Here is a 20,669-nt window from a genome sequence, read left to right as displayed (position 1 = left end):
AGAAATTTTACCAGGAAAAATTCTACTAGTTCCATAAGCAGATTTATTCACTTACTTTTAACAAGAGAAAAATATCTTCTATTCCATATTTTTTCGCTTGTTTTGAGAAGGACATTTTTTCTATTTAACTTCCACAAAAGAGGCATTTTAAAAAGGGAAAAGACTAAAGGCACAAAAAATACCTAAAACACTCATGCAGTAAACATACATAATACATACAGCCCTATGGACTAAAGTGCGGAATAAACCAAGTTCCCAGTAAATACTGACCTGGAGTAATAAATAATTTAGGTTTGAGTAAACAAGTTCATCTCTGCTAAAGGTTTTGGTCAAAGGGAAGCTAAGTGATTAGAGGGTTTTAACTGCAGCGAGTTCAGGGATTTACACATTCACCTCATAGTCTGCTTTACAGAGTCAACTATTATTTTGAAAATGGGATTAAGAATATCTGGTGCAAATCTTTCAAAGGATTTATAAAGATTATGAGTTTTCATCAGGAGCTAAGGTGTTTGTTGTGCAGTGGGGAGATTTCCAGGAAAGCTCTGCAAACACTTGATGTGAACACATTTGGTGGTAAATGTTTTTCATTTTCCACTTAAACTTCATAAATCAGCTCAAAGAAACTAATCTCTATTTTACAGCACAATAATCTCTTGATTCTTTGTAATCAATCCGTCAAATAGGATCCTGTTTATGTAAACAAATCACAGTGATACCGCAGTGCTTAATCTCAAATGTCCTCTCTAGTTTGCATCCACCTGTCCTGAAAGACTTTGGGTCTGGCAGAGCTTTAAGGTGCTTCACAGTTTGTTGTCTCAGCATGTTTAACAGCAACTAACTCCAACGTTCCGCACAGTTAAGGTCATCTAAAAAAAGCAGGATGTGGAAAAGACAAGGACAAGGCTTACGGTTGATTCTGTTAATTCCAGTGCTCCTCATGGCTTTCTCTTCTGGCACAAAGTTGTGAGTTCTTATTAAAAACGATCAGGACAAGATCAAGATGGGTTTTTGAGCGGAAGCAGGGAAATGTTGCCAAAAGATTGTTGGAAATGAGAACAAATGTCTACATAAAGCTCTGGACCTCCTGCTGAATGATGCCTCTTGTCAAAATCATTGGCTCAGGGGGATAAATGTTATCCTTAAAATGAGGAGGCTCAGTAATTTAAGTCTGGCATTTACCAAATGAAATATTAAAAGATTTTTTTTTTGCTTTTGATTACAGCAAATGTACTTTCTCCTTTCAAAGCCCAGTAGACACTACCTTATTTTGTCTTATACCTAAACTGCAGATCTCAGAATTTTAGGGTTCAATACATTTTCTTTCTTTTAAATATATAAGAAAATATTTATTCTTCACAAGTATTACTTTTAAAAGCTGAATGGTTGTTATTTTTAATAAACGTTTCTTTCAAAACCATTTTTGTTTGGGTAAGAAAAACAGATTGCATTTAACTAGTGAATTAAATTGAACAAAGGAAGAATTTACGTCAAGATAACTTTGGATTACTATGGATTCTTAAAATAAAAAATAACTGAACGGTTTTTTGGTTCCTAAAAAACACACAAGAAATGAAGAAATGTCTATTATAAGACTAGTTGAATCAGTGGCAAATTTTCTAAATTAAGACATATTTGATTTTACTGAATCAATTTGTAAAAAGCCACTACATGTGCCTTCAAAATAGCAGTACAGGGATACACCTGGAAACAACACAATGCTGCTTTGTATCAAGACACGTTGATCCCTGTGTGTGTGAAGAAAGTCAGTCAACAGCTAAATGCTTCAGAATTTAGTGTTTTTAAAAGAATTGCCATCTTTAGAGTGCCTTTAGGTTAATTTTGTTACTATTTTGACAAACAGGTTTTAAACATGTACAAAGTAATAGTAGCTTAACATAAAAATAAAAACCAGTAGATTTTTTTCCTTGAAAAACCCCCCACGTCATTACTTTAAACAGAGAATGGAAGCAGTAGTGCAGCTGCTCCTGCCAATAGATTTGGCATGATGGCAATTAAACATATCATCCTTATATTCTAGCGTGTAAACCAAAGGTTTCTATTCTGCGCCAGTGCACTGAGAGTGAGTCATTTTTTATATTAACCAGGAATGATTACTTTGCTGGAGCTGCATTTAGAAGTAACCATGGTGATGAAGATGGAGTGTGGCAAAGCAACCATGCTGCAAGAGACTTTAGAATGTAGAAAATCTAGACAGGAAAAAAAAATCCAAAGAAATGGAAACCACAAAAAAATAAATAAAAAAAGATTTGACAATAAGATAGAAGAGCATAGGAAGTACAAATACAACATATGTCTCCCTAAAATAGTTATGAGCACCTCAGCAAAGAAATCTCTGGGATTCCTCTGCAAGTTTTGAAAAATGCATTTAGTAACCACATAGCTGAGCTCCAGATGCGAACCAGATGATAGATGAACATTCACATGAAGTACAGTACAAGGCTGTCCATACAAATTTAAGAAGGATTTTGAACAAGAGAAGTCCTTCCCAACTCTGCTCTGAGCTTGGCTCTCATAACAGTGGACTGATTGCTCAGTTACATTAGCTCTTGTCCAATACTTAAACACAACAGTTTGACATCATATTCTGGTATCCCGCTTACAGTGGAGAATTGTTTTGCTTAAGGTGTTGGAGGAAGAACTTTATTTCAGCCATCAGATTTCTGCTTTTTTTAATGATTAAAGAAAGAGTATGAGCGTGAGATGTTTCAGTCATTGTAAACTCTTTAATATCCAAAAGGAAAAGCAAACCCTAACACAATAAAAGCCAAGTATCTCTAGACTAGTAAGTAGAAAAATGCTCAGAGGAAACAAGCCAGCAAACTAAGAAAGGTTGGTTTACACAAGTATAAATGTTTGAGAAAATGGTTGCTTAAACCAGTTTAAAGTTATATATGGCTGTGGCTGGTTGATTCTGATTGCGAGAACAGTGTCGTAGTTTGAAAATAAAAAGTGAAATCTTCTTGTCCTAAATCCAAGAAAATATTCTGAGAGCTACCTGTCTGCTGTCATGCTTAGAGGAGGAGCTGCTGTTGCTGGATGACATGGAGGAAATCTTCTGTGGTAAGGCCGTGCTGCTGTCCTCTGGGTTCATCTTGGTGTGAACAGGCCAGATGGGACTAGAGCTGCAGAACCAGGCACATTTCTCCACTCCAAAAGGAAAGGCTGAAGAGAGAGAGGATGGCAGGAAAGACGCTTTGAATTGGCAAGTCCTCTAAAAGCCTTTTAGTGCTTACTGAAAAATACATTAAGTTATTTAGAATGATTTGTTTTTCTGCACTCGTGTAGCAGAAAATAAGCTGTGCTCTCATCGTTTGACGGCAAATTGACAGACAGGACTGGATGACAAACTACACAGACCAAATATTTAAATAAGTCATAACTTAGCCGTTAATAAGAGGGATTGTCCACATTTAGGAGTTTTATAAATCTAAACAACTGCCTGAGATGCAGTCAAACAGCAGCATAGACAGAGAGACTTTATATAATCTTTAAGGGTTAATACTTGTACTTTTTTAAATATACAGTGGTAAAATTTTAAGAAGTGATTATTAAGTCGGCTGCACGGTCGCGTAGTGGTTAGCGCTCTTGCCTCACAGCAAGAAGGCCTCCGGTTCAAGTCCCAGCTGGGGGATGTGAAAAACTACATCAACGGGGGGCCTTTCTGTGTGGAGTTTGCATGTTCTCCCCGTGCATGCGTGGGTTCTCTCCGGGGTATCTGGCTTCTTCCCACTGTCCAAAAACAAAAAACTAAATTGTCCCTAGGTGTGAATGGGTGTGTGTTTGCAGACATTCTACCCTGCAATAGACTGGCAACCTGTCCAGGGTGTCCCCTGCCCTCGCCCACAAGTGGCCGGGATAGGCTCCAGCAGCCCCGTGACCCCAGGAGGGAAAAGCGGTTAAGAAAATGAATAAATGAATGATGATGATGATAATTAAGTCAACAAAATTTTTATAGACAGCAGATATTACTAATGAAAGTGATAAAGTCAGTGTAAAATGCAAACATTTATATGTATTTTTAATGCCTAATATTCAAAACAATCATTTGATCTATTAAAAATACACTGTATGCAGCATAGTAAAGAATTGAGCAAGATATAACAAATTCAAGAAAATAAAGATTACACTTTTTTCTTACCAGAGAGTGTAAAAACATTACTACAGTTTAGGAATGTTAAATCAAACTAAGCAGATTTTTGGGGCTTTTTTATCATGGTATGCAAGTGTTTATGCTGTAACTCAGCTGTAAGACTGGTTTTTAGTTCGGCCTAACTGAGGATTTGCTCACTTTGTCGATACTCATCTAATTTATTTTCATAGACAATCTCATGTTTTTGATCAATTTCCTGTGAGTGAATGTATTTTTGTTTTTAATAAAAAAATGTAAGATAAAAGAGAATACATGAGTACATGAGAGGCTAATCTTTCAGTGGTACCCTCACCATCTTCCCAATATCAATACTGTTGAATTAAGTACCGTAGTAGTAGTACGAATGCACTGCTTTTTGAAGTTCAGCTTGGATTCCTTGAATATTTGTTGTATATTTACTGGAAGTAAGCTATTTCTGGCTTTAAACATAATGAGTGCTGTTTTAAATTGGACTAGTTCCCATCATTTCAATAAACCCAACTTGAAAAACCATGCATTCGTACATGTCCCGTAATCCACACCGCCAAATTACTATTTCTATCTTCAAGCATGTTGTGTTTACTTTTCTAAAGGTTTCTGTACTGCTACAATAGGAAAAAATATATATTTAGACTCACAGCAGCAGTTTTACCAACTTCATAAAGCACTTTGTTGACGTAAAGTTGGTAAGATCATAGTTTCAAAGGACTCAAAAGTTTTCACGATGCTAATGAGCTCTCCAAATCCAGTGTGTGGCTTCCAAACTAATAAATAACTTTGCTAATGTTTTTTTGTTTCCAGTCGAACAGGTTAGTGACTAGACAAAATCATTTAGAAAGTTGTTTTTTTTGTTGATAGATCTGGTTGTACAACATGCTTTAAAGGATCTCTCATTTCGTTTGGTTCGGTCTTGAATTGCAGGCTTAAGGCAATCCCTTCTCTCTCCTCCTTGTAAGTGTAGGCTGCGTCTGCAGAGAACAAAAGCCACATTGCTAGAGAAAGAAGTCTATCTGCAAGAAACTTTCTCCTTTGTTGACAGTGGGAGTTCGGTCTATTGCCTTGGTGCACAGAAAGCAATTAGGAGACTTAGCCTCAAAAATGATGCTTCATAAATATAAATCTTGCCGCCTCATTTGCATTTAAAGTCTTCCTCTTAGAGTTGAGGAACTGACTTTGTTGGTTTCAAAGAATGTCTTTCTGCCCATGCAAATCCAGTCATGCAACATGCTTTACAGTAGAACCTATTTCATGAAGTCTTTTATGTCTAAAGAAACCCGTTTGTACAAAACTGCTTTCAATTTGTTACTCAGCTTTTCTTTCAAGTGTGCATACTTGTTTTTTTTAAGAGGCATACCTCATTTTTCAGAAAGAATCATGTCAAAAGTTGTTTTTAGAGTGAAAGTCTAACACCACAGTGCTCTGATAGTGAGCAAGTGTTCCAAGTTTGTATGCCTAAAATTATTTGGTTTTCAATAAACAATTTAGAGTAACCAGTCAACCTATAAAGCATGTTTTTGGACTGTGGGAGGAAGCTGGAATGCCTGGAGAAAACCCACGTATGCACAGGGAGAACATGCAAACCCCACACAGAAAGGTCCTAGCTGGGATTTGAACCGGGGCTTTCTCGCTGTGCAGCCCTATTTTTGAATCACTTCATTGAAAACAAAATTTGTTGAGGTTGCACATAAGTTTTTTGATGGACTTGCTCTCCACTAAGTGATTTGGATGGCTTCTATTAAAAACCGATACAGTTTTCAAGCAGCATCTCCACAACCTTAGAGGCTTTGCTGGTACCCAGGCTGCTCCATCATCCAACTTATAGCAGAAGACAGGTACACTCTTTGGAAAAGGGCTGATAAATGACTGCTAGGCTGCCAACATTTGCATTATTACCTCAGTTATCTGGAGGATTCAGGCCGACAAATACAGAGAAGCCAAAACCATCTTGAAAGCACTTCTAACAAATTTCTAACATAATTTGCCATCAAAACCCAGAGGTACTGCAGAGAAAACAATCGTCCTGCTTTACTCGCCATACTAGTTTTTTCACACCCTCACCCTGACCCGCCATGTTTTAGCTCTGTTTCCTTGGTTTCATTTGAAGTTACTGTCAGATTTGGATCGTTACTTGAACTCAGTTTGATGGTGGGACGACAATGTAATAATTTCACACCAACATCTGGTTTGTTTTGTTTAAACTCTAAGGATTGAATCAAAGGTCACAGCGGATAAGTAGCCTGAAGTTAGGGCTGCACGATATGACAAAAAACTCGGGATATTAGCGATCAACATTGCGATAACGATGTAACTTGCGATATATGAACAAATGGCAAAATAACCAAAAAATAATTTCCATTTCACTGCAGTTTAATTTAAATAAGATTCAACATACCTTAAATTTTACTTCAAATGAAACTAGTCTACATTGGAGGCGAGCATATAACATAAAAGGGTTCCGACTGATTGGTCAACAACATCAAGGGGTCCATCCGATTGGTCAAATGCATAAATTGATTCATTTGATTCGTTAAATACCTCGTTTAACAACTAAACTGACGTATTCTATGCTCACAAGAGAGGATAAAAATAAAATGCTAGCTCTTTCTTTTTTTATTTCATTTATCAGAGGCAGCTAGCTTTCAATTTGTGTATTTTTTCATTTTCCTAAATGTGTTAGTTACTTGTGTTGGATTTTCATATTGTTATCATATCATAGAAGCCATAAAATGTTTTCAAAAAAAGTTTTAAAAGCCTGAATGTGCTTTCAATAGGATCCTTCATATTCATGGAACAAAGACAAAATGTCACAGGATGTACTAATCCAATTTATCCAGTGCACACATTTTGTCAGGCATGAAAATGAAAGTCTTATTTTCCTCTGGTAATTACCAACAACAACTGGTTTGTGTTGAGGGATTTAAGCAAACATCGGACACAAGTAAGAGATTTTTTTTAGTCTTATTTTTCTAACATTCTCTTGAAGTACTCTGAAATTGTTAAAGTAATTTCAGTTTCTCAAGTTGCATCCTTGAGCATTTTTGCTCAAAGGTGAGCAGCTTTGTAAAAAAACAAATGTGTGTTTAACAGACATTGTGCTGCTGTATGTAATACTGTATGTAATGCTGTATTGCCAGTCTTTGAACAACTTTTGAGCTGAGCTGAAACCAGATGATTTAATGTGCATTTAAACTATGTTAACTAAATTGAAAAGAAGCTGAAAGCCTCTTTTAAATCTTATCTTCAGCTTGTGTTTCTGGGATTCTCCCGTTTTGCTACAGAAGCTCACAGTCATAGCGAGCTTTCAGGCATCATTAGGATGTGACTCACCAGAAAAAAGAAAAAAAAAACCTCTCCCAGTTGAACCCCCACAGTGCAGCTTTCTTCAGAAATAGTCATAACTTGCAAAAATTACAGTACTTCAGCGACTATTAGCTGCTGCTGCTGCATGACAGTAATTCGGGAAAGTTGGGTGGAGATTGGTGTTTTGTTTCCCAGAACCCATGAAAAGAAAAAAGTTGCAGGATAAAAAATAAAAATAAAAGTTTGCCTTTACTGTATGTTGATTTTCATAAAATTTAAAATGTATTAATGTTCATAAATTTAAATCATTCAGTGAAACTAAACACAAAACCCTTCAGTTCAATTTAGAAATAGCCAACTTTATTGTTCCCCAAAAAGGATAACGTAAATAAGTAAGCATAGCATTTACATTTTGCACTTGGAAAATACATTTCCCCTGTTTTGTTGACTAATCTAATGTAACACAGTTACCTTAATGGAAGAGAGTCAATGTTGATTGAATATCACCCCAGAAGTCAAATATTGCTCTAAGCCCCACTCAGGTCTTTGTACTGTAGAACAATGTGCCTACAGGTTACAAACAAATGACTTCTACTCATGGCACACAGCTAATCACCCTAACAGTCAGATCCAGCAGCTATTTTCTGACAGATCATCCATTTCTAATCACACGTTACCCAGAAAGGTTGCTCCGCCACAGGCACCACTGGGTTCTGTTAACCTTTAAACTTCATCAGGACGATCCAACCAATCTATCCAACACCACGTTTGCTTTCCAGCTATCTCTGCCCTTCTTCCTGGATCAAGTGTCAATCAATCAGAACCTAGAATTAGCTGATGCAGAAAAGTAGGGCATGGCTGGCTTTGTAATAAGCAGGGTGGTAGATCTTGAGGACTCATGTATAAGATCATATCTTGAAAATTTCTTATTTTCTAGTTACCTTTTTTCTCACTTTTCATTTTTTTTATTGGGTTTTTGGTTTTGGCCCCCCAAAAAAAGAACATGTAACCAGTTTGACATTCAACCTCATCTTGCAACTTTATATAAGTCCTCCATCATGAGAGAAATGCCATAGGTACATGTAAAAACACAGAGTAAAGACATTTTCAGTCATACCTTCTACTAACCAAATTAAGAGTATGTTTTCCACACCATAGTCCCTTCTGAAAAGAGCATGTGTCACACCAGCTGCACAGATGGTATTGTCCACTTCAGATCTGCTTGAGGCTTCATGAAGCATGCCATTGCTGGAAGGGAACCTTCTCCAAAAGAACAGGCTCATGGAGCTGAGCTCTCAGTGAGGACAGCTATCCCAGGCACTTTTCTAATCTGCCGTTTTCTACAGCTTTAATTTCAAAACACTTCCTACCGGTCGCAGCAAAGAGAAAAGGTTGAAGAGGTTAGTTTGTGTGGATGAAACGCAGATGGTTTGTTTTGGTTTCATTACGACAAAGCAGCATTTTTTTAATTAATGTACTGAAGCCGTCAGGAAAACAGAGAGGTGTTTTATCACAGGTTCTCACACCACACTGCATCCTGTAGAAAAACCACTTCCTCAACATGCTACACCACACACCCTGCGACTACCCCCGCCCCCCATCCCTCGGTCTCTATGTGCTGTCAGCTCTGAGTGTAGCAGAGGTCCTTTCCTTTATTACACACACTTTGTGGGGGAGCCTGACAGTTCATAACTCAACAGCAGCTCATTAGGACGCAGAGGAGCAAAGAGGAAAAAAAAGGACAACTGCTCTTCAAAGTGTGTCGTTGTCATGTCCAGCAGCCTGACAATGCAACTGTTGCTCATTAAAGACTGTAATGGTTAACACTGAGCTCTGACAGTATTCAACAACAGTCTTCAAAATATGATTTTTCTTTAAAAAGGGCAAAGGTTCTCTGTAGTCTCTTGTGGAAACACATGGGGGCGAAAAAATTGGCCACTAGTAGAAAAATAAAATTCCTAAAAAAACAAAAAGCACATCAGCAACGCTGCAAGCCATTTCTGTGTACTTGCTGATATATTTAGATGCTCTTCCATCTCCTTTCATTGTTGGGCAGAAAAGATGAAATTTCTGACAGGAAAGAGCACATTTTAGGAGATTTACATTTAGATTTAATTGATGAAGTGTTTCCTGCTCTTGTATGGAGGAGCAGAAATGAAAACAAAATGAAATTGAATCTCTGACGTGTTATGATCACGTGTTTTCTATGGATTTTTCCATGTGATCCTGTCCCACCCATACAGCTTATCAAATGAATTTGTAATTATTTGCTAGGACCTCTTTTGCCCCAGTTTTGAACTGTGATCTAATATGCTTAAGAGTAACTAAACGGCTTAATCCTCAAATCAAATACTCACCATATGGTTAGCTATCTGCTTTAGCTAAATGATATGTGGTAATCTAAAAACGGCATGGGAATCAAACTAAAAGGCAAAAATATGGCTTTGAATGCTTCAGCATTCCCTTATTTTTTATGCAACAGTTACAAATAGTGAAATCTGTCAGAGTATAGCAGTGAAAGTGTACTGTGACAACGCCAACATGCTGATGTGCAGAAAGTCCTCCATTTACTCTGTTAGTACACTAACATTAATTGATTGGTTAGAAATCAACACCACGGCTGAATGACACTGTGTTTTTTAATCATCTTGCCTTGTGGGCACAGAAAAATTTGAGAATAAAAAAATGTCTCGATGTGATGTCTGAGTTTGATTAGAAGCCTCAAAGTAAAATATGGTGCATTCTCTTTTGAAGGACACAGCCTGTTATTACATAAACCAACTGCAGTGTGCAGGAATGACCTTCTGTCCTTGTTGCAGGGGAGCTGAAGAAGCTTCCTGAACATATTCCACTGGTCTGTGGACATTTGAGGTGAACAGTGTTTTGTTTATTAATGTGATTAGCAGATTGTGAAGCAGCTGTCTTCTAGAAAGGTTTTCAGTAATCAAGAACAGAAAAGAAGCATTAATTAGTTCACTTCTTTGTCACAGTTCAGATGCTGCTGTGTAAGTAGCATCTGCTCAGCCATTACCTGTTGAAGATTTATTTATGTTTATGCAATGAACCACCATGACTTGAATTTTTCTGACATGTTTTTCATATTATAATCTCCTATTACTGGTAATTAGAAGTAAGACAATGAAAATAACTGTATTTTTAAAATTTGATACAACACGCACAAGTCCAGACATATAGTCACAGACATGTCCATATGTTTTACATGTGTTGTTTTCAAGCAAGAATATCTCAATGTCTGAAGCAACATGATACTAGGAAGAACAGCAGTACCCTTGAAAAGAATGACTGCACTGCACAGGCATGCTTTTACTGTACCAGGGCCAAGCAAACAAAAAAACAAACAAAATGAAAACAAAAAATTCTGTAGAAAACTTTAGGATAATTATGGCTTTCCACACCAAAGTTTTGTTTTTGACTTCTAACAGGAAAAGTACATCCATTCCATGAATCTCTTTGAAAACTGTGTGAGAGATGGAAGCAAATAAGCCATCTTTATTTATTTATTTATTTAGTGGTTTTATCATTTTATTTTTTGTGTGTGAGTGCTGTAAATGACATGTTTTCTTTAAATAAAATAGCATTTATCAATCACTTATTTTACATTTCTTACCATTTTAGTTAATGCCTGATAAAAACAATGCTTATAAAAAGAAAAAAAAAGTATTTTATTAGCATAACAAATAAAAAAACGAACAGTAAGCAAGTAGAAGATGAAAAGATAAAGGCAATAAGCAAAAACTTGTATAGAATAATTAATCATATTTATAATAATAAATTATTGATATTAATGTGTAGGAAGAATTTTTAAAAATTCTCGTCAACATATTGAGCAAATGACTGCAAGAAGAGTTATGGAAAAACATTACATTATGCTTCCTCCTCCCATTTCTTTAAGGCAAATTGTGCCAACCCCACCCTTGTTAAAATTTCATGAAAATATCTGGCAATCAGTGAGAGTTATGAAATCAGTGTCTGTGACGCCTGGTGGAAGCAGACGGAGACAGCAGGATGCCTTTTAAATTTCCCACTTCCATCAATCTAGACAACAATTAGAGACAAAGCAGGTGGTGTTGATCTTATTAATTAAATGTAATCACAGTTTAGATGTTACTCCAAAGGCTTTTCCAGGCGTTTGACGTGACTTGCAAAAATGATCTTTAAATAGTCTCTCTTCTTCATATAAGCTCTTTCTGATCAGATGAAGATCAAACATGCCACAACAAGTGTTTTTATGTACTTTTAAGTGTAAACTGTATGAAGAGTATCAGAGATCATTGACTATGTCATCTTCTATCTCATCTGTATTTAGAGATGCATGCAGATCATTGAGTTTGAGATATCATTGCGCTGAATAGACTAAGCAATAATCTGAAATGTGATATTACAGGATCAATGCCATACACAGCAGATGTGTTTTATAACAAAAAGCTGCAGATGCTGTCCCTGCAATTTTTGAGATGGCTCCAAAATTGTTGTGAACTCCCAATAGATTCCAGGCAGGGCATGTCAACACCAACAGCGCAGGTCATGCAATCCATTGCATTGATGTTTTCACAAATGCACCCACCAAAAAGTGTTTTTTCCTGTCCTGCTGCTGCTACATTCTACAGATTCAGTCCCTCTGTGCTCGATGGGGACACACCTGAAATGGGAACAGAGAAACCTCCAGGGTGGCAAATAATCCACCAGAGAAAGCAGCTGTGAGCTCAACTCAATCTCACAACTTCAAGCACAAGTGTTCAACACACAACACTCCTACTTCTGTGTTTGACAAATCCAACTTTAAGGACATGCATTGGTTGATATAATTCAGTCTTTTTCATTGCTTGCATACCAATCTAAGCATGCACTCCACCCTCCTTAGACATCACTTCATGGAAATTCTTAGAAACATGAAATGAACGTCCAACATGTTTGAACAAACACAAGCTGCTTCTGCTGTACCGTTGACACATACCCACAAGCTACAAGAGATCTCCAGGTTTTCTAATGTCAAATAAAATACTCTATTAAAGTGATATTGATATTAAAAACCATAACCCTGTTTCTGCATTCAGAGACTGAATTCAGATGCTGATAAAATCTGGATTCACGTTCCCACTCGTGTACATCTGCTCTGAGGGAGCCAAACAAGATCTTCACTGAGTTTTAGCCCAAAAACCAGAGAAGGCATCACACTTACTGTAAACCCAGTTAAGATAGAAAAACTGGTCTATCCAGTCTCTGGCTTCATCTGTTTGGAGGAAAAGTAAAGTTACTATGGAGACCAAAATGATCTAGTTTGGTGTTGTGTTTGTATTTGTAAATGTAAAAGAGCTAAGAATAAGAAAGAACTAAACTTACTCTACTTTTAATTTGTTCAATTTTAAAAGATGTAATGTAAGACCTAAATATTTTCCTGCTTTTACTTTGAAGTGCAAACTAGACAAATAAAAACAGCAGAATAAGTTTCCCAATTGATTAAAAACGTACTTTTATCAGAGTAAAGCTAACAACTTACCTTAAGTTACGAATCTCAGAGTAGCCGGATGATGATTTGTCTGCTAAAAATGAAATGCCTAAGTGAAAGTGATAAACAGAAACAGGTCCTTTCTTGCGCGTGACACGCAGATGTATGCAGCATCAATTCTTCTATGCGGCTGATAGGGGAGGGGGCACCACGTGACCGATTCAAAGGCGTGTCCAATCAGAATGCAGCTTTCTATTTGGTTTTGCTAAAAGAGGCGGGACTTACGCAACCAGGTAAAACACTGACGGAAAAGCACAACAAAACAGGAATATGTATTCGTTTTAAATCTAACATTGAATTAAATAAATGCAATGGCGCCTATTATTTAAAAGTGACATGATTATAAAACTGATAACCGTGATTTTTATATTTTTAAAGAAATAGACGGAGGGCTGCAGTGTATATTAAATAGGTTAACTCGAACCAAAAAGAAGTCAGCCTCATAAATTACAGAATGTGACACTATACTGCCACCTGCTGGATAATGTGTTTACTCTCTGTTTCCAGCTGGGGCCAGAAAAATTAGTGAAGTTTAACCCTTGTGCCAACCTATGACCCCACCCTTACACTGATGTGTTCACCCTACCATGACAAAGGTGGATAAAGGTGGAAAGATTTCATGTAATCCATGGAAACCAGTGAAGATCACAAATCATTGAAGAAAAAAGGTTCAGTGCACTGTCTAGTGGGTCTAGATGACCCAACTCCCAATGTTAAAGTGCCTAGGATAGCACACGGGTTAAGTGGAAATCACAAGGCTAAAACAAAACTGATGTGTGGGGTTTTATTTAAAAATAATGCAATCATATGTGTAGATTAATAGTTTGCATAGATTAGGTCTCTTGTAGAGAAGCAAAATAAAATGTAAAAAAACTGCTTAAAAATGGCTTGAGATTCATAATGTGTTGTTTTTTTTTGCAATTAAATAAAAACATGACCAAAACTACTTTTTTTTCTAAAAGAAATACAGTATTCTTTTCTTTAATTCTTTACTTGCCGGTGAAGGATTTAGAGTCTGGAATTTGGAACAGGTGAAGCTTTTCATCCAAACAGCAATAACCAAAAAATAACATATCCCCCCCCCCCCCCCCCCCCCCCCCCATAACTGAAAGCTAGAAGGTTACGTGTAAAACAAAGGTTTGGATTCCAAAAAACAGGCAGTGAAAGCAATCCTCTGAGGAACACTCTGTACCATTTAGTAACAAAAAAAAAGCAGGTTTTTATTCCCCAGTAAATCTATCGCTTTGATCAAAATGAATTGCACACTATTACAAATCCGACAAGTATTCTTATGTGTGTCTTATGTTTGTGTACTGAAATGTCTGGAAGCATTGTAGGCCGCTTCTTTCTTGTTCTTACAGATGCGAGAAGAGAGGTTCTCTTTGGTTCTTTGCTGATACATACACAGTTAATTAGTGATCTTTTTATATCCTTCAAAAGGCTTTAAAACCTGGTGCACCAATGAAACACAATGTGCCATGTTATACTCTGTTCAATCATTCAAATAAAAACTTCAAAATGTAAAAGCTATAAAAGAAACTGGGCATCCACCTAAGTTTTCTGTCTAAGTTTAGATGTTTACAAACCCAAAAAATAGGATTTTAGAGATGAAAATATGTCAGGTCATCAGGCCTTAAGAGGTTTTATATTTATGTTTGCAGATACTTTATATAAGATTTAAACCCATTTTGGTGCAGTCTTGGAGGTGTTTTAATTTATTTATTTTTAAAGTAATTCATTTACTTTTTACAGACAAACAAAACACTGCATTGTAAAGTAAAAAAAGCTGCAGAACAGCCTCTACAGGCCTTAATGAGCACACTTAGATATAGAAACTTAGGGCATTGATATTTGACTGAGTCTATAAATCCAGTTATTTGTATTTGTGGCATATATTAAGTTTGACTTTTTGGGATGTCCAGACATCTGTATCTTTATTTGGTCATAGAAAACAAGAAATGAGGTTCAGACTCTTGTCCTTGCATTTGTCAGACAGCATTATTTTGAGGTAAAGTTCTGGTATTGAAAGAAAGTACAGCTTTTCACATCTTTCAAAAGCAGAGAATGAATGTCCAGCCAAACCGAGCCATCTTGATGAAGGTCACCAAGAAGCTACTTTTGTTGAAAGACAGCGTTAAGAACAAGTTTCTTGCAAAAAACCTGCTCCAGATATTTCAAACCTTAGCGCTTCTACTACCTGGATTTCAGTCCAGCAGTAGCTGTGACAGCAGTCAACACAGAGGGATGCAAACACAATGACATCTCCGATCAGCTTCAGAACATTAGAGAAAAAATGAAAATCCTGACTTAGAGTATTATCCATGTATTAAATTACAGTTGATCCCATAGAAGTTGTGTTTCTTTCCACTGGTCACATTGTCTCTGAGGTTCATGACAGTACGAGTGACAGAGCTGTTGAAATTTCGATGCGCTTCAGACTTGCTGAATGAATTCTGAAGCTCCAGAAGGCTCACAGTTGAACTAGCGCCGGCCAAAGGCCTGGGTTTATTCCCTGAGCCAGTTCTTTGCAGGACAGAAGGAAAGCTGCATGGACTGGAAACACTGTGTCGCAGTTCTCTGCGCTCAGTCATCTCCTCCTCTGAAGACCATCCAGATAAAAAGTCAACATGAGAGCTTCTGTTTTTGGATGAAACTGGCTGACAGCACCACTCTGCGTCTGTGCTCTGAGCAGCATGACCCTCTTGGCTTCTCTGTGACTTGGATTCTTGTATGAGATTTTCATCAAACCGGTCTTCTTTATGCCTGCCCTCATGGGCAGGGCTTTTGTTCTGAGCTCGGTGTTTGTGTGGGATCTCCGGGAAAAGCTCAGAGTGCTGTTCCTCTGTGCAGCAAGTTCTGCGCTGTACTTGTCTGTGACCTATTTGGTTTGGAAATGGCACATCATCATGGATAGATGTGATCTCTTGTGAGCCATGCTGGCTCATTACACTGGTGTTTTGATTTGGAGTTGGAGAAATGTCTCTCGGTCCAGATTTGGTGGGACTGATGTTCGAGATGTTCCTTGGTTTTGCGTTTGAGGGAGGAGACATGGGAAATGAGCTTTTTACCTGGAACATTTAAATGAAAAATTATTATGAGGAAATAATTATTTTTCTTTTACTTCTTGCTCTTTCCTGTTGTAACTAAAAAAAAACACTTACCAATGAAGTAGAGAATGGATTGATTCCATTGATGTTGCTTGTATTTTCATTGAAATGTACCAGTTTCCCATGATTTGCTGGCAGTTTACCTAAAATAAAATAATTAAAATAAAGAAATTAGCAGAAAATTATTTTTAAAAATAAAAATGTAAGATATGATTAGTTAGAGTTCATGTTTTTTTTTTTTCTGTTTCCTTTACCTGTATAGTCCACTTGATAGGATGTGCACCAAAGTTTGTTCTGCAAGCTTTGAAGCATGTTCTTTGTAGTCTTTGACAAATACCAGTCATGCTGTTTAGGGCTGGGGAAGACTGGCTTTGTGGAACTGGAGAAGAAAACTTGACTTTCCCCTTTTTTGAGTTTTGTATACTGGAGGAGCATTATAAACCAAAATTTATGTTTAATTTCTCTTGACCTTAAGAAGGTTTTATGCCTTTTTGGTCATTGCTTACTTACATCCAATGAGTCATTTTCTCTTTTCGACAACTTTTTGGTCTTTACTGGTGCTTCCATGATCTCGTGTCTGTAGGGATTACCTGAAAGCATGAATAGTGTATTGTGTGAAAACACCAGTTGATATCCTTAACCACCTACAAAATGTATCCACGAAAAATGTAAGACAAAAACAAAATGAGACAAATATGTCTGAAATTCTGCTAAAGACACATCAAATGTGTAACAACTGTGACACCTGCTTCAGTCTGAACTAAAAGAACCCCTAAAAAAGACTACATCTCAACAAAGACATCCAGAGTAAACTCAAAAGTGAAAGAAGCTGTTCCAGAATTGTAAAACTACACATTGACTCTTAAAAATGACAAAAGCATGACAAGGAAAATACAATCCACACATATAAAAAAGCAAAAATAAGACCCGATATTAACAAAAAGGGGGGACACAGATTAAAATTTTCCAAAAAATTAAGAAGAGTGTGTAAATTATCTAAAGAAAAACACACACACATCTTTTGACCCACAAAAACCATATCCTCATTTCTTTAACTGTCTTACCTTTAGTCTTGCTGAGCAGAATCACATTCTCAACTCTGTTTGGGACACAGGAATCAAGAATGGCTTGAGAAGTTGATCTAAACCGTGAATCTGGGTCCTCAGAGGAAAGGAAAGATGGAAAGACGGCAAACCGAGACATGTGCGATGAATAGGGGTGCTCCTTTAGAGTGACAGATCTCCTCATTTTATCTCTGAAAAAAGCAGTCAGTGGGTATAAATTTATACAGAACAAAAACAGAAAAGCACAAGAGCAGAGCACAGTTTATGTTTACATATTTACAACAAATAAACTCACGCTACATTGACTTCAGTCGGTTTTGGTATGCTTGTAAAAAAAAAAAAAGAAGTAATTAGTTTGTTTTCACCCAATAACATTTTGAGAATTTTAACAGAAACAAAATAAATGAACCTACAGTTGGTCATTGAGGCGATCAGTGCTTTTTTTTCTGCTGGGCCAGTCGTGATGTTGTTGGTGGTCCATTTGGCTGTAAAGGTAAAACAAGAACATAATTCTACTTCTTTACCTTTTTATTTATGTGATAATGAGTGGGAACTCCTTACTCCAAGCAAGAATGAGCTGAAAATCCAGGTTGGGAGGTTGTCAGCTCCACGTAGACAAACAAAAGCAGAACAAGTCACATGAGTCATAGAGTGCTTAAAAACACAAAGTATACAAAATATGAAAGAAAAACTCTAATGAAAGAAAAAAATCTGAATTGTTCTCTTTTGCTGTCCTGTTTCAGAAGCTCTGATTGTTGAATTTGAGGCTGTTTTTGCCTGATGAGGACTTCCTCATCTCTGAGCAGTTTGAGACTTACATAGAAGGAACAACTGAAATGGCCTTGTTAAGACAAGTAACCGGATCGTGTGCCTGACACCCTATCCCACCTGCAGCACACCGTGTCAGCAGAATGCTTTTGTATCTTTGAAAGGAGGAAACAGACTCCTTACTCATCGTTCACTAAAGGAGGATCCCACCAAGTGTAAGCATTTTCATTTTAATCTGCATGAGCGTATAAGGTTTTTTCTACTACATTAGATTTTGTAATCACTGCTCCGGACTGCCTCATCCTGTCATCATATGTGGATCTGATGATATAACACGTTCGCAGCTTATTGCAGTCATTCAACCAACCATGAAGTGAAATGACAATCTAGCTTGCTCTGACCAGCACACACTGACACTAGATACAAGCTGTGTGTGGCTGGTACTTGGCTACAGGAGTCCTATTTCATTGTCCCTACTTCCAAGCAATATATTACAGAGTCACTGGCTGTGTGCCCATAGATGCTGAAAACTTTGTTTGAGTATAAAAGTCAAAGGAATAACTTTTTTCTCTCTCTCCAACAATCATCCTGTCATCGTAATAAGGAGCAAAGCTTGTGCTCATTTTGTGGAACATCTTCTTCTCCTGTTTAGTAGATGCTTTCACAGATAGGAGCTGTCCATGGTGCTGCCATTCTCACAACTTTTTTCTTCTCATCTGTCATTTGATTTGTGGAAGTGGAGATATAAAATAAATTTGAAACATTAAAAAAACTGTGTCAGATTAATCTATGGTATTTTATATTTAAATAACATGACTTTTGATTTAGAATTGTATTTATTTTATTGGTCCTGAAAGAATTTCTGAGATGAGGTTATCAAAGAAAAAAATCTAAACTTGCTTAGTTTACTAACCAAACAATCTAAGATAAGTACAAGAAATACAAAATAATAAAAATAAAAACTGATTTAAGCAAATCCTTGCACCCAGCAGCAAATTGAATCAAAATCTGGCAACATTACAGATCCGTGAAAACATTTCACAAACAACATCACCAAATTTATACTTTGACATTAATTCTATCAAAGCTAATTGTTGTATTTTCCAGTAAAAATACAGATATATCCTATCTGTTTTGGGAAAACACATTTTATTTGTGGGGCTGGGTTGACATTAAAACCCTTGACAGCTCAAATCAGGCATCACAAAGGGATTTAGGAGTTCTTTAGAGGCTCAGAAAGCTTTAGCAGCAATGAAACAGGTAGGTTGATATAATTTGGAGAATTTGAAACAGATAAACAAACCTGATGTGCTCCTTTAAATCTTTAAAAATGAAAGGACCACACCAGCACATATAATGAATGCAAACTATTCCCCCTCAACATGACACAGACTGGTTTCCAAGCAGCAAAGCTCGCTGTGTTTGCTAACCCACAAGACCCATATTTTGTATTCGGCTTTTTAATTGGGATCCTCAAGAGGCTTTGTCCGAAGTATCAGCAAAAACAGCGAAGTTCTATCAAGTGGCCTAAGCTAAGTCCAGTAACCAATTACACTGCTCGGCCCCATCAGGGACGCAGCTGAATGGATTACTTTTCTGCTGCTGCATTACAAATGTGCTGCAGCCCGTAGCAATATCCCTTATAATCAGTTTCAGCACAGATGCAGATGATTTACCTCCACAGCATTTCACACATCAGCGGGGATTCAACTGTCTGTGCTTGCTGAGTGTTCCATCAAGCTCCAGTTATCTCCTGAAATGTGATTCATGCTTCTCTGTGAGAGAAAAAAAATGCAACCCTTCAGTTTGCCGTGTGCAACTTTGTAGATGAACATATCGGGCCTGGGAGCTCTAAGAAACTTCGGAGTTTAACACACACATCCTCACTAAAAAGCAGATGGTTAAAAGCTCAAAGGCATCTAAAAGTACGTTTTTTAAATATGTGCATTTAAAAAATAACACAAAATGTCTTTCTTTTGTTTTCCTGTTGTTGTTGGTCAGGGAATAACCTGCCAGCACGACCCAGTTGGGTGATCCAACTACTCTGGTGGGCAACAAGCATCTTGAAAGCCTTTATGAAGACATCTAACTGTTTTTTTTCACGTGCTGAGAGTGAAAGAACGAAAGCCAAATCTGTGAACTCACTCTTGGCTCAAGGCTTTTGAGAATAATTAATTAATTGAATGATTTACACAAAAAAACCCACGCAAATTTCTAAGAGAAGCTACACTGTTGTGTGCTGGCATGAAAACTGTCTGCACGTGTCACTCCAAGGGCACACATGTTCTTCAAAAAATCTATTTTTTTGGGTAACATGTTGAGGTAAATCACATTCCTCGAAGAATTTTTTTTTCTCCTGATACATTTTGGTGAAAACTTTCCCTTTTAGTGTTTTGATGTTGCTTCTTTGTCTGTTCAGTCACATTCTGCTTGCAGGGAGGCAAGCGCCCTTGAGTTATTCAGAGCTTTTCATAAAGCAGCAGAGAACCATCAGTATGTGTGTCTATAGCATTTTGTTTAGTTTTTTATTCAATGTGTTTCTGCAGGTGAAATTTTATTTATCTGCCGGATTTAGAAGTGGGGCTTAGGCTTAATGAAACATCAACAACATTTTTCCATTGAAAAGAAAGGCAATAAAGACCTGCCCTGTACTTTAGTGTGTATGTGTGCGTGCGCGCGCGCGTGTATAAGAGAGAGAGACCGTGTTTTTTTTTTCAGTTTCCAGGATGAATATAAAAGCGCCGCATTTTTCC

At 37.1% G+C, this 20,669-nt stretch overlaps 2 protein-coding genes across 2 annotated transcripts in view; both read right to left on the bottom strand.

Annotated features, from left to right (window-relative positions):
- Positions 1–13,094, bottom strand: part of osbpl3 (oxysterol binding protein like 3) — a 28,499-nt gene extending 15,405 nt beyond the window's left edge. The window contains exons 1-3 of the mRNA XM_011485174.2: positions 12,969–13,094; positions 12,651–12,701; positions 3,017–3,183 (exon numbers count right to left, since the gene is read on the bottom strand). Coding sequence (XP_011483476.1) covers positions 3,017–3,112 — 96 coding nt within the window. The 5' untranslated portion in view covers positions 3,113–3,183; positions 12,651–12,701; positions 12,969–13,094. The remainder of the gene's footprint in view (positions 1–3,016; positions 3,184–12,650; positions 12,702–12,968) is intronic.
- A 1,092-nt stretch (positions 13,095–14,186) lies between these two features.
- Positions 14,187–18,686, bottom strand: c16h7orf31 (chromosome 16 C7orf31 homolog). Its single transcript, XM_023964538.1, has 8 exons — positions 17,710–18,686; positions 17,562–17,633; positions 17,444–17,473; positions 17,149–17,339; positions 16,595–16,674; positions 16,339–16,507; positions 16,139–16,227; positions 14,187–16,045 (listed from the first exon to the last, which is right to left on the bottom strand). The coding sequence occupies exons 2-8, from the start codon at positions 17,627–17,629 to the stop codon at positions 15,293–15,295; spliced, it is 1,380 nt and encodes a 459-aa protein (XP_023820306.1). The 5' UTR covers positions 17,630–17,633; positions 17,710–18,686; the 3' UTR covers positions 14,187–15,292.
- Between the last annotated feature and the right edge of the window lie 1,983 nt (positions 18,687–20,669).

This window comes from Oryzias latipes, chromosome 16, assembly GCF_002234675.1.
Source record: "Oryzias latipes chromosome 16, ASM223467v1".
NCBI lineage: Eukaryota > Metazoa > Chordata > Actinopteri > Beloniformes > Adrianichthyidae > Oryzias > Oryzias latipes.
Note: the sequence above shows the minus strand (reverse complement) of the source record. Positions and strands in the feature narration are given on the sequence as shown.